We start from the raw sequence: 14,264 nt of genomic DNA, 5'->3' as shown, positions 1-14,264 counted from the left end.
GAAAGCTATGAAATCTGTCAGGAGTACCTGACTACCTCTGTCAGAAGAATAACAAAGCTGGTGAAGGGTCTAGAGAACAGGTCTTATGAGGAGCACCTGAGGGAACTGGGGTGTTTAGCCTGGAGAAAAGGAGGCTGAGGGAAGACCTTATCATGCTCTACAACTACCTGAAAGGAAGTTGTAGTGAGATGGGTATCGATCTTTTCTCCCAAGTAACAAACGATAGGACAAGAAGAAATGGCCTCAAGCTGTGCCACGGGAGGTTAGACTGGATATTAGGAAAAATATCTTTACCAAAAGGTTTGTCAAGCATTGGAACAGGCTGCCCAGAAAAGTGGTTGAGTCACCATCCCTGGACGTATTTAAAAGATGTGTAGATGTGGTGCTTAGGGACATGATTTAGTGGTGGACTTGGCAGTGCTAGGTTCATGGTTGGACCTGATGGTCTTAACGGTCTTTTCCAAATGATTTTATGATTCTATGATCTCGCAAAATAAGTATTATCATCCTAAAAGCCTCTTCTACAGCATGCAGGTTGGGGGGAAAAAAATTAAAAAACACTACAGCAACTGTTTCTCTGTATCTAAAAGGCAACATAAGTACAGGTCTTTTAATGTTAAGTTTTTAAGTGCAAAATGGTATACTCCGAGACCTCACTTCTTGGATGTTACTTAAAACCCGCAGTAAAATTGCTTTTCTGCTCAAAGCTTAACTTTCAGAACAAAATAAAAACATACCCTCTTAATGAAGTAGACACACCATGGTCAAAAATAGTATTTTGGAGATTTTTATTAGAACTAATTCTACATATATTTAACTTCAAAAAAGCTTGCATTAAGCCAAGTTAGTTGTACCAGTCACTCACCATACTACTATATTACAAAATAGCAGTGACTCTTCTCGACTACCCTTGAAACATGACAACAAATACATTAACCCTTTCTGTTCCAACTTCCTTTACATTCCATCAGTGATTGAATTAACTGGCAAATTGCCCACCATATCCCAAGAAGCAGCAACTAGGCTTACCTTCCTTCACAGTAATGGACAGCACAGATGCACTGCTTAAGCCCTGTTGGTCTTTCACAGTCAGCCTGAAGCGATAGGTACCAACCTGAAGACCAGTCACAGTTGCTATTGGTTTGTCACCATTTTCCATCTGTACAGAGCTTGGTCCACTGAAACAAAACATCTCAGAAAAATAATCCTGCGTAGCCAGCCAAATTGTTCTTTCAGCAGCATTGCTCATGCCGTTTTATGTATACTGTAGTTCTACCACCGCAATAAACACTGATGGTTAAAGAACTGTATGAAACATGAGTTTAGTTCAGAGAATTCATAAATCCATTTTTGAGACATTCAAAGCACCCAAGCGTCACATATCCAGTTATTAGAAGAGCAGAAAATGCACCGCAGAAGTTTAACCTCTTCACTGTACTATTTCATAGGAGCATGCAAACACTGTTGCTCTAAGAGCCACTCACAGCATGTACAGGATGACAGCAAATCTCTTCCTATACCATAGATATGACAGTTGCGTGAGCGAATACCTTGTCCTTTTATTAAAGATCAATTAGTTTTGCACATAAATATACAACTACAAACTTTTGTAAAACATTTTCAATCATCATTCAAGACTGCTTTAGTCACCTACTATTGAAAGCTCAAGCTTTCTTTTTTTTTTTTTTTTTTTATTTTATTATTTGACAAACAAATGACTGAGAAACCCTAGTTCTAAGCACTGATGGCAACACGTTGTGCATTACAGGAGGGTAGTCAAGCCTGTTACTTGCTTTTTAACAGGAGACGTAGAAGTTCCTGCCATTTTCTCTTAACTTTATAACAGTAGGCCTCAAAATGACATAATGCAAAACATAGGCAGAGATTGCCTAAGCTTTCCAAGCTGAACTTAAAATTCCTGTCTCTTTCCCTACTACCACACAAGTGGGAAGATCCTCAAAGCAGTTCTCAAACAGTGCATCACCCAACACAATTGCATAAAAGGCTCTGACACCCAATCACTTTCACTTTGTTCTCTACTGTACTGGATATAAGTACAATCTCTAGATACCTGATATTTTCCCAATGATAGAAGACAATGCCTTGGTCATCTTGGCTTTTGCTTCCATCCAATGTAGTACTTTCTACTGGGAAGGTCAATTCCTTGTCAGGGCCAGCCACTGCTACTGGAGGACTGTTGTTTTCTGTAAAAATAATATTTAGTGTATGACATTTGCTAGGTAGTTACTGGCAAGGATTGCCAATCAGAGGGAAAAATATTATATTACAAATTTGATATATAGTGTCAAAGGTACAAATCACAAGTATAACGCTGGCACAAGCCAGCAGACAATACTAGGTGGGAGACACCAGCTCTGCAACAAGCCAAATCCCACAGCAAGTACTTCCCTTTTCACAGTTATACCTGAAGGCACAGTCACACTCCAAAAGTTTTGCATCATGCTCAATGCATTGTATGATTGTATGAAATGTTTCATAACAAGAGTGGTGGGGTATTCTGCCGGTTCCACAGCTGCATCCCTTTCAAAACCACCTACACAAATATGGTTTTTTGCCCTCGAAGAAGATATTGGCCCAGGTTTTCTGCTGCACGGTCAGCACGACACCACTAAGTTAATGCTAATTTAGAGCCTTTAAGGATTTAGTGCCGAAACATATAACTTATTATTCCATTTTCAACCTCTTCTTTTGTGGCATGGTATAACTGGCAATGCTACCATTTTCCTGGGTTATTTATTTGCCCTCAGACCTAACTTCAGCAATAGCAGCTTTCTAGTTCCACACTATAATGGGTCTAAAAGGCACCACCACACACCGTACTTCCAGTTCATGTTCTTGATTTCTGCAGTAAATGCCCACTGTAAAGTTCTCCCAGAAGGGGTCATCTACAAAAAGATGTGTAATAAGCAACAACAGGAACATAAAACGTTACCCCATGGTGGAATGTGAGACCTTCAGAAGACCACTTCAGATGTAATAGCCAAACATGTTACCAAAAAAAAAAGCATAAAAAAAAATCTCTCATAAGGCCTGGACCATTTGGGCCCATTCATCACTCAGGTCCCAAATCTAAACAAATATGTGAAAGATGCAGTTTTTGAAAATTCCTTGCTTGGCACTTTTCCCTAGTGAGAATTGAAATCACACAAGGATTCTTGAAGGAGAACTGCAAAACAATGAGAAAACTGAGCAGAACACTGATTGATACTCTGAACAGCTTTGCAAAACAGACTTTGTAGGATCTTGAACTCAAGAGCTACATTTTAGCTTTCAGAAGTACACTCAAACACATCTCCATGCAGGTTGCCTTACATAATCAGGCTGGTGTGAGCCCTCAGGATCACCACCTGGACCTTCTATGATTCTACACTTGTTTTAACTGTTTGATCTGACAGAAGATGGAGGTGGAAGAGTCCTTGATGCAGGGATACTGGACATTCAGACTGCCATCTCAGTGGTGCAATGCGGGGAGATGAGGCATTCGAGGACAGTGCTCAGGCATCAGGCTGGCCCACCCCCGAGGGACCCAGACATGCCTGCAGCTGACTTACCAGGCTGTACAATCAGTGTGACCTCAGCTGTGGACTGCTGCCTCGCAGAGTCTGTGACAGTCAGCTGAAACGTATAATCTCCTTCCTGCATTGCAGATAACTGGAGGTATGGTGTCCGCACTCCCTACACAGCATTTATAAAGACAAAGAGTGACAGAGAAAACAGAAATGCTCATGGATTATGAAAGGTCTTGCAGAGTAATGTGAAGAAAAGTAATTTTTTTTTTTAATTCATAAATACAGTGTTTGAGCAAGCAGTTTAAGCACCTTGTAGACAAAGAGGAGACTCAAAATTTGATGCACAAACAGATGTAATGTATTCACTATTGCAACTGTCCCTACCAACCCAGAGAAATATCTATAGACAATAAACCTTAATTTCATATCTTGGTGTAATTGCTGCCTTACTTCTGAACAACAATAATTGTGAAACACATGGGACATTAACTTTCTCAATTAGGAAACTGAACACTGATGGAAATTACTAGAGCTTATTCCATTTCCTTAGAGATATTTTAAAAACAAACACGATGACATTCTTTAATATAGTATTTAAAAAAATTGTTAAAAGCAAAACCAAGCCTGACTTGATCCCAGCCAGATACACTTATGGAAAAAACATATTAAACAAGACAACTCTGTCCTGAGAATACTCTTCCAGCATTATTAGTTGATATCTATATAAGCTCATAAAACGACTGGGCCCAGCTATAGGTCCTATTGCTAATAAAATGAACATTTGTGGTGTCTCTGATATGAAGAACAACAAACCACAATGTAATTGGTTTTTTGTTGTTGTTTTTTTTTTTTTTAAAAAATAAAGATGATAATGAGAACTAAGGGACTTGGTAAATGATTAACTAACCAGCAGATGCACTTGTTACATCGCACTCTAACCATGGATACCATGTAACACACCTGAGACCAGCATCCTCAGCTTTAAGGACATGAAAAAGATTATTAGGCTCTTGAAATGGAACTGTAAAATGCTCTTGTATTGCCACATTAAAGACTCAATGAATCCATTAGATATCTGAAGCAGTCATTCCCTTCCTTCAGGAAGGTTGCTTTGAGATTGAACAGCTCTTAAAAACTACAAGTGCAGGTTGCATTGATGCTTTTGGAAAGTGTTTGCCTTCGTAAATGAACAGAAATAAGCCATTATGCTATAAGCCCTCCCATAGTTTCATAATTGCCTCTACAGTATATGCTTGCATCAATATTACTCCTTTCCTACACAGATCTACAAAGTGATCTCTTTCTAGTTCTGAAGGTCTAAAGCATTTGCAACATAGAAATCATGTGTCTTATAAAAAATGGCTTCCGAGTTTCAGCTGGCTTCATTACATTAATTACCTCAACTGCCTACAGAGCTACAAGAATCTCCAACTTACTGAGTGCAAGTCCACTGAAAATTTTTATTAACGTTCTATTTTTTAATTTAATTTTTTAATTTAAATAATTAACTATTATTTAACCCAGGTTTAAAAAAAAAACACAAAAAAAACAACTCAAAACACACAGCCATGAAAACAAGAGAATAAATTCAGTTAGCCTTCACAGGAAACCCACGTTTTAGTGATCATAAAAAAATCCCACCACAGAGCGTGGCTGCATAACACTGCCAAAAGTCTTGTCTTTCATTCAGAAAATTAAGTTTCTGTTTGAGCCCTACTTTCTCTAGGAGAAAGTGTTAGAAGAAAACCCTGACTACCCCCACATTCTCCCAAAAACAGTTGTCAGCTTGTCCAGCATCTGAGAAGATGGAAACCTGTGGAACAGACTGTAGGGTCCAAGGACAGACATTATGAACTCGAAGTCTTTCCAAACCACCAGGGAACAAACAACAGCAGGAATCAGAAATGGCCACAAGGAATGAAAAAAGGTGATGAGAAGGAACTAAAAGTAGTCTCTAAAAAAAAGAAAAGAGCTGAATACATCAGAGAGGAACAAAAAAAATATTCCAGTGCTTCTGAGCAGTTACTTAGGTATGTGTTTGCTCATGTTAAGAGGCAAAGATAAGAGAGCTGTCCAATCCTATGCAAGGAGAAATAAGACATACCTGCATTGCTACAACCTTGCCTTTGCTTTTGGGACTAAGTGACCACTCATAGTTGACAATTTCATGGTCATCGCTGCTCTGATTTCCATTCAGCGTGATGAAGTTCTGGGGCAAGGTGACTGCCTGATTAGGTCCCGCATTGGCAATAGGTGGGTAATCCACTGCTTTGTTGACAGTCAGAGATGCAATGGTGGAGTTGGTTGCTCCATCTGAATCAATCACTGTGAGTCTACAACAGGAAAAACAATATTGGAAATCTGTTAAGATGGATGTCTGCCAAGTCCTAAATTCAAAGGTTAACTTTTCCTGGCACTTTTCCAAACACCACCTGAAACAGAGCCATTGATTATACAAACTTCTGCTTCAAAAACACATATCCCTCAACTAAGGTAGGAAAGAAATTCAGAACTCTTTTCAAACACACATTTCAACCTTTAAGGAAAAAAAATAAGCCCAGCCATTCTGGATCCCAGATGAAACCCCTTCCCTGCAGTCAATGGCAACTTAGAATCATAGAATCATTTAGGCTGGAAAAAACCCTTAAGATCATCGAGTCCAACTGCTAACCTAACACTACCAAGTCCACCAATAAACCATGTCCCTAAGTGCCACATCTACAGGTCTTAAATACCTCCAGGGTTGATAACTCAAGCACTTCCCTGGGCAGCCTGTTCCAATGCCTGGTAACCCTTTTGGTGAAGAAATTAATCAAACAGATTTCACTGTGAATTCTTTAAAAAATTTACTCAGTAAAAACCAGGGATTTAATTCATCAGCCACAGTGGAACAGTCCCTGTTAACACCTACATCCAAAACTACTCTGGATGTTCAGAAGCTCTGCTTATAGCACAGTAGCAGTTCCTAACTTCTTACGTCTTTGTGGCATACTATTGTTAATTTTAATGGAGCTTAGTATTAGGTCAGATTTTTTGAAGATGTCAAGTCACAAAACTAAAAATGTACAGGGTTTAAAAAAAACCACTATTGCCTCTCAGGAACACAATGACAAATCATCTTAAAATGAGATTGCTGCAGACACCTGAAAGTGATGAAAGGCTGCCCTCCACAGTGTGGTAACCGACTACATCTCTAATTCACCTCAGTTGTGAAAACTGCATAGAGCAGACCACATGGAAGGGGACCACTCTTGAAGCCTTTCCATGAGTGGGAACAAAACTAGCGCTCATTAATTCTGTCATTAGGGAACACATACTTTTGCAGTGGGTGCACATCCATGCATATCAGGAGCACTCGATTTTGTTGACCAGCTAATTTCCTGTAAGCTTAAGCACACTGCTCTACTGCTCTAGTACCTCAGCCTCCCCCAAAGGTGCACAGATATAGCAAGTGATTTCTTATTTCCCTAGGATTTGGAACACACTTAAAGGATTACTTGTAAGCAAGCTCTGCCCTTTTTATTATAGAAAAAAAAAAAATCTTATGCTCATTCTGCCACTGTACAATACGGAACAATTCCAGTAAAGAACACAGAATGAGAGTTGGAGTGATGGAATTTTTGGTGAAGCTTATGCAAAGCACCATTTTGATGTATATGTATGCTGGCTTCAACATTCTGCTGATGCTACACTGATACATAATATATTGACTGGTAGGCTGTTACCCACTGGCAGCCAAATAACCCAAGCTGGGTCAGTGAGAAGTCTGCCTCTGTGCAGACTAGGCTTTAAGTTAAAAAGTTCAGAAAACAAACTCTGATTTTAATTAAAGCGCCCAGAACCACAAACATTGCTTCCATTGTCTGGACAAAATCCAGCTTCAGCGACTGTCTTGGTTTCGGCTGGAATACAGTTAATTTTCTTCCTAGTAGCAGGCATAGTGCTGTGCTTTGGATTTAGGATGAGAAGAATGTTGATAACACACTGATGTTTTTAGTTGTTGCTAAGTACTGCTTATGCTAGTCAAGGACTTTTCAGCTTCCCATGCTCTGCCAGGTACACCAGAAACTGCGAGGGGGCACAGCCAGAATAGTTGATCCAAACTGCCCAAAGGGCTATTCCATACCATATGATGTCATACTCAGTATAGAAACTGGGCGGGGGGGGGGGGGGGGGGGGGGTTGGCCGGGGAGCAGTGATCGCTGCTCGGGAACTGTCTGGGTATCAGTCAGCGGGTGGTGAGCAATTGCATTGTGCATCACTTGCTTTGTATATTGTTATTATCATTATTATATTGTTATTATTATAATTACTATTTTACTTTATTTCAACTATTAAACTGTTCTTATCTCAGCCCAGGAGTGTTTCTCACTCTTACTCCTCCGATTCTCTCCCCCATCCCACCGGGGTAGGGGGAGCGAGCGAGCGGCTGCGTGGTGCTTAGTTGCTGGCAGCAACAGCGACACATAAACGGAGGGAAACAGCAGCAAGGCAAAGGCTTTTATGAAGAACAGAATGAGTCATTAAAATCAGCACACGACAGTGCCTTGCAAGGATCAGTCTCCCAATATTGTTCTGTCTACCACCATCCTTCAGGGGATGACTTTCACAGCCTGACTGTAGAGTTCCATCTCAGGACACTTGCTAACTTCTAAACTGGAAAAAAAAATTAAAATTAAAAAAATGTTCTGTCACAGTTGTTATTGCTGTGAGTGGGAGGTATTTAATTTCTGACACCTTGTTTTGTATAACTTTGTGCTGTAAAGTATCACTACACCAGTATCACAAAATCACTGCAAGCACTTTTTAAGAAAACTGTTCCCTGTATCTCTCCACTGAGCAAAATGAAGGGTAACAGCATGCAGAAGAAAAATGAAGTTCTTTGTTTGAGAAGGTACCTGTGAGCACAAAGAGAAACAAACATTTAGCTGACATCACACAGAGTTAAAACTCCAAAGAAAAGCATTTGTGCAGGTACCTGAAAGTGTAGTTTCCAGGAACAAGATTAGACAAGTGCAAGACAGGTGTGTCAGCAGATGCCTTCTGCTCTCGCAAAGGACCTTTAATTTCCTCCCAGTGGTAACTCACTATCTTCATATCATCTATACTTTCTACATTCATTAAAGAAAAATGTATCAGTTTCTTGTAGCAATTGCTGGAATGAATACTAAAGTCTTTCATGCACTGATCCCTTACTGATTTTCTACAATTATCTTATCAAGCATATTTGGACAGGGTTCATATACCATAGCTGTTAAACCACAGATTTCAAGTTACATTTGGCATGGTTTATCTAAACAAAAAACCAAAAAATTCTTCACACACACACACAAATAAAAATCAGTCTCAGACTCTGCACTTTTCAAATTGTCCGCTCTTATAAATTATGAACATAATTATGACATCTCGTCATACCCTATGTGATAGGTCTCTACCATGGCCCCAGCTGTACTGACACAGAGGCCTTCTGCGCAGGACAGGAAGAAGCTGTAAAAGCAGCTGCTGTTTGGATGCACGCACTGCATCTCAATCCCCAAGTGGAAGGCTGCATTTTATCACTTGTTTTCATTTATTGAAGTAATTTATAACTGGACTCAAATCCCTGAAATAAATCATGATTCAGGGAACTTCTGAGTAGAGCGAGAAGGAGGAATTTAACTTGTAACTGACAAACAATAATGTAATTATATATTAAAAATACAGGACATAAGCACAGGATGGTCCAGTACATACGACTGCCATCAATGAAGGTAGAAGTTGTAGGCAAAGAAACTTCTTGTACTTTGGGTGAAGCAACTGCAACAGGCGGCTGGTTAACTCTGACTGCTGTGAGAAAGACAGGGGGTGGGGGAGGAAAAAGTTCTGAAAGCCCAGGCAAAACTAATCTGTTAACTCTATAGATCAATAGTCCCCAGTGATTTAAACCTAGGACTGACAGCTTTGCAGCATCTGCTGTCCTTTTTGGACAAGGGAGAGAAAAGGTTACTGAAGAGCAGTCCGCTGATGCAGCAGTCTTCCGCTGCAACCACTTCAATTGGTATAATTTAAATCAGACCTGTGCACTGTAACTTGCAGCTAGAGATGGTTCAGCACCTAATTGCTTTTCCTAGCTGTATTGGAGAAGGGGACCATAAATGGTGGCATGATGCTATCTCAGGCCTTGCCTGAGGAGGGTACAGGACCAGAGAGCACTTAAACACAGTGAGCAAGATCCTTAACTCTACTTGCTTAAACTGCTTTATAGACACAAAGATATGAAACATCTCTGCATGACTGGACTACCAAATGTCCTTGACAGACAGTAACTGACAGACTATTAGATAAGCATATTGTACAACTACCTGTGTTGAAGAAATTAATGTCATTATTTTAGCCAACTGGTTTACCTGGTTTGACAGTGACATTTACAAAACCTTCACCAAAGGCATTTTCACCAGAAACAGTCACTTTGAAGGCATAAAGTCCAACCGATAACTGAGACAAACACAGAACAAATTGGGTTACATGTCAAATTATACAAAAGCAGTATGCATAAATCTGCCAATCATATTGTAAACAGAGAAAAATCTGGGTATCTGAAACCTAGAGCTCCCTTTATAAACACATACACCAAAGGTCACTAGTCACTGCCCAGAAGTGGGGAATACAAAGCAAACACTTAAGAATTTTTATTCTATCTTAGAAAATTATTAGAGCCCTCTAAAAGAGACACTTCTAATCTCACAAAGATTTGGTAACACATGCAAGTGAAGAGACTTTGGCAGTCATTCGAACTCCTTAAATCAAGGTGCCCTTCCCCACAGTTCAGATTCCTGTGAAAGGACCACACAAACAAAATGAGCCTGAGCTTACAGCTCACTTACATGAGAGAGCTTCAGGGTCTGGCTGTGCCTGCGCTCCATTTCACCACCATAGTCAGGAGGGTGACTGATTAAGCTCCATTCATAGGTGTAGGCTGTTTCTAAGAGCAATAACACAGCATAACATCATCAGCTTTGCCTTCAATATAAGCCCAGGACACAAAGAAATCAAGTTCCATCCCTCAGACAAAATGCTACAGTAGGAAATCATGACTGCTACTGTTTAAGCTTGCAAAATGAAGCGGTACAAATACATGTTAAACTTCCACAGTGTGTTGTAACTTGGTAAAGCAGCAAGGATGTAATGGACTTCACAAACTGACTTCTTCACAAAAACCAGCTTCATGTGAAGTGAATGCATTTTACATAGGTACCTATGAAATATGTACTCTTTGCCACTGGAGTTTGGAAACTGATAGTTTTAAGGCAAATGTTGCATTCAGAACCTACTTTTCTGCTCCTCTGCTTTACAGCAAGATTCTATAACCTGGGTCACATCATCTTTTTGTAGAAACTACAGGCTTTCTATTGAACCATCTGGCTAATGAGTTCAGGTTCTGAAAATAAAAGCCAGTTAAAAAAACAAACAAACAAACAAACACCTCTAAAAATCCAAAAGGAGGAAACCCTCTCTGCAGTTGGAGCCACAGAAAAAGTAGGAGATGAGAAAGATGGTTTTATCCTGAGATGCAGATGTTCACATAACTCTGGACTTGTCTGCATTTACAGGTTAGTAGTGCGTGCATCTCCTTGTATGCCAAGGCCATTCAACTCACCTGTAGGTGGTGGTGGGACAACAAAGGCATTCAGTTCAACCTCATTTTTGGGTAGCATCACTTGTATGTTATCTCCAGCAGACACAATAAGTTCTTTTACTGTATCTGAGACAGAATGAGTACATCATGTTTTAACAGATGGGATGGATATAAATTTAATATCTTCAAATATTATTTGTAATGGATTAAGTAAAATTTGACAAACACTCCACAGTGAACAGGCAAGGATAAATAATAAAAAAAAAAAATTCCTCAATACATAATCAAATAATAAACTATTATAATCATGACCATGGCTCCTTCATCTTTTACCAAACCAATTTTTTTCTTCTTCCCCAAATATGAAGTGTCATTTCCCCTGCTTCTGTTTTAGAGAAAAGCATTCTGATTATTCCTGTATATCACAGGTAATGTTGCTCTACATAAAGAATTACGCATTTTTCTTAGTAACTGGATGGAAGTGCAGGAATTAAAAAATACACAATTACAGAAGACAAAAAAGCCATCTGCACCAGAACAAACCTCATTAAATAAAGTAACATAGTCCATACTAGAACTCTAATATCACTCCTTTCACCCAGAAGCACTGCTTCTATGTTTGTGTGGCACTTGTGAGCCTCAATGTCCAGCCTAATGTCCCTTTTAAAACTTCCACCGGTATAGCAGGGCAAAGGTGTTATTTCGTAGCTGAACTGTACATTGAATCTATCTGCCATCCATGAACACCCTCCCAGTTCTCATCTGTGAAAACTCCTCTTCCAAAAATGCCAAAGCCCACAAATCCAGTCCCAACAGAAACATACCAAAGCACAACTTCAGAAAAGGTTCTATATGTCAAAGATTTTAAATGTCTTCCTTTTAATATTGGGAACCCACAGAACAAAGCTTCTCCAAAAGCAACATTCACCAGTGTCTAAACATCCAACTTAGAAACTCTGAATAGATGAGCAAGAGGCTACTCAGCAGTGGCAGCAGACAGGTCTAAAAATGGATGAAGTGAAGAGGCCACACTGACAGCACACTTTCTGTCACTGCTACTTAAATGCACCCAAGGGTCCATAATTGCTCGTGGGAGTTGCCCTAGACACCAGTGGAGTGCAGGTTTGTACTCTGACATCCACATGAGATGACAATAGAGTGCCTAGATGAGGGTGGTGACCAGAGGAGAGAAGGAAGGACTGTCTTCAAGACTTCCAAGACAGTGGGGCTGAAAACACACAAACTTGAGGCAATCCTTGCACAAAGCAGTACTTACGGTGAGATTCACCACAACCTTCCCTTCAGCTTCTTCTTCCAAGCTCCTTTTTGAGTCCTCTTCAACCTCCTCCTGTGAAGGAGGAGGAGGAGCTGCCTAGTCAACACTCAATGGTAATGATGATCCATTGCCTTGGAGAGGGATCTCTTGTGGCTCATCTCTTCCTGTTACCTCCTACCGCTACCCTGGCTGGCAGGTTGCAGTGTGACAGAGGACGCCAAGAGTGTCCCAAACCAGACTTGCTCTACCAGGAAGCAAAGGCCTTAGCTCTCCATGTCCCTCAGTACATCAGGAATGCAGAAGAACACACATCTGTGCTTCTCTGCTTCTTGTGGCCCTTCTAACCCTTTGTCAGGGTGCACAGGGAGGCAGGAAACTCAGCAGGAGAAAGGAGATACTCTAACATACACACAAAATTTAACACAACTACAGATGACATAGTGGTTAAACATGTCCTTTTCAAAATAAAAACTTTTGCTCTGCAGCTGGAATTCTGATAAGCTTCCTCACAGACTTGAAATTAGAGCAAATTTTTTTTTCTCCAGGATGAGAAGGCCATGCTCTCCCCTACTAAGAGCTAGGCTTCTCCCCTATTAAGGGCTGAGCTTCCTCAGGTCCCACCTATGTTGCTGCATGATATCTGACAACTACATCAGTAGGAACCCTACTGAGGAGTATCTGAGGGGGAGCAATGTTATGAAGAGTCACACAAAAACAACAGTATGGCTAGAAGAGACTACTGTGAAATTCCAGAAAACCTCAGGTACTTCTCACCAAGTGTAAAAATTAACCCATTTTAAAAAGGCTCTTAATCATCTCTGCTTCTTACTTTGCTGTATTTGCTTGAGTTATAATTTCTGATTAATGACGGACTTGGTCAGTTTTGCCTCAGAAGTAACTGGCTAAGGGGTCTGGAGTTTGCAGTGTTACTGTTGGTCTACAGGCTTAAAGTGGGATGGTTTGCATAAAGAGTGAGCTCATAACTAACAACAGGTTGGAAGCCTGACAGTAGTAAAGCCATCCCCACCCACTGTCCAACCTGCAGGTATCCCTCAGATCTCCGGTTACATTGAAGCATTACCTGCTTTAGCAGCAGTAGCAGGTGGTGTGAATTGCTGCATGGGCTCAGATGGCACAGTATTAATGGGAAGTAGCATGATCCCACCTTCAGTGACATTCTCTGGGGCCACTGTGGGAGTCTGGGTTTTCTCTGACACACCTGGGGAGAAATCCAGTTTGTCTGAAGAAGGGGAAGGCGTAGCAGCCTGAAAAATGAATGATAGGGAAAGAGTTGTCGTGAGCCATTTTTCACATTTCTAGACTTAGAGGTATGCTGCTTTTTAAATAGCATGTAGGGTGAGCCTACTGATTTATGTTACTAGGAGGTTTTATTCATATACAGAATATCTATCAAATGAGGACTGTTTCCCCACTCCCCTCCCCTCCAGCTTTGTAAGAAATGCTAATCATTTTCCAAGTTTCAGGTGCACAACAGTGTAGGCTATGGTCCTCAAAATGAGGTAACCTGGAATAAGCTAAGGTTAGCAGTTCTCAAAATAATAAAGAACAGTAGGACAGGTTTAAATACAGTCATAAACCTTTAAAAGCCAATGACAAAAAGTTTGTGTGGTATTACTGTCTTCATGCTGTATACACACAAGCATAACAGAATCCTTGCTTCCTACTACATCTGCTCAGACCAGAACTTGCTCATGCCTTCTTATTTTCTCACCACTAATAAAATGCCCTAAATGTCTCTACTTCAGACACCAAGCAGTAGTGTTGTTCTCACTGCCTCACCTTGTTAGTAAACCAGAACTGCAGCAGAGGGCATTGCAAATTT

General features: G+C 40.3%; 1 protein-coding gene across 2 annotated transcripts in view; it reads right to left on the bottom strand.

Annotated features, from left to right (window-relative positions):
* KIAA0319 (KIAA0319 ortholog) overlaps positions 1-14,264 on the bottom strand; it is a 35,983-nt gene that overhangs the window by 12,951 nt on the left and 8,768 nt on the right. Inside the window, exons 2-11 of one of the 2 annotated variants that reach the window (XM_075705319.1) lie at positions 13,503-13,686; positions 11,167-11,271; positions 10,394-10,491; positions 9,917-10,004; positions 9,264-9,356; positions 8,509-8,641; positions 5,635-5,863; positions 3,573-3,696; positions 2,072-2,204; positions 1,030-1,178 (exon numbers count right to left, since the gene is read on the bottom strand). In XM_075705319.1, the coding sequence (XP_075561434.1) occupies positions 1,030-1,178; positions 2,072-2,204; positions 3,573-3,696; positions 5,635-5,863; positions 8,509-8,641; positions 9,264-9,356; positions 9,917-10,004; positions 10,394-10,491; positions 11,167-11,271; positions 13,503-13,686 (1,336 nt within the window). The remainder of the gene's footprint in view (positions 1-1,029; positions 1,179-2,071; positions 2,205-3,572; positions 3,697-5,634; positions 5,864-8,508; positions 8,642-9,263; positions 9,357-9,916; positions 10,005-10,393; positions 10,492-11,166; positions 11,272-13,502; positions 13,687-14,264) is intronic. The other variant, XM_075705320.1, reaches the window with a different exon arrangement.

This window comes from Pelecanus crispus, chromosome 2, assembly GCF_030463565.1.
Source record: "Pelecanus crispus isolate bPelCri1 chromosome 2, bPelCri1.pri, whole genome shotgun sequence".
Taxonomy (NCBI): domain Eukaryota; kingdom Metazoa; phylum Chordata; class Aves; order Pelecaniformes; family Pelecanidae; genus Pelecanus; species Pelecanus crispus.
Note: the sequence above shows the minus strand (reverse complement) of the source record. Positions and strands in the feature narration are given on the sequence as shown.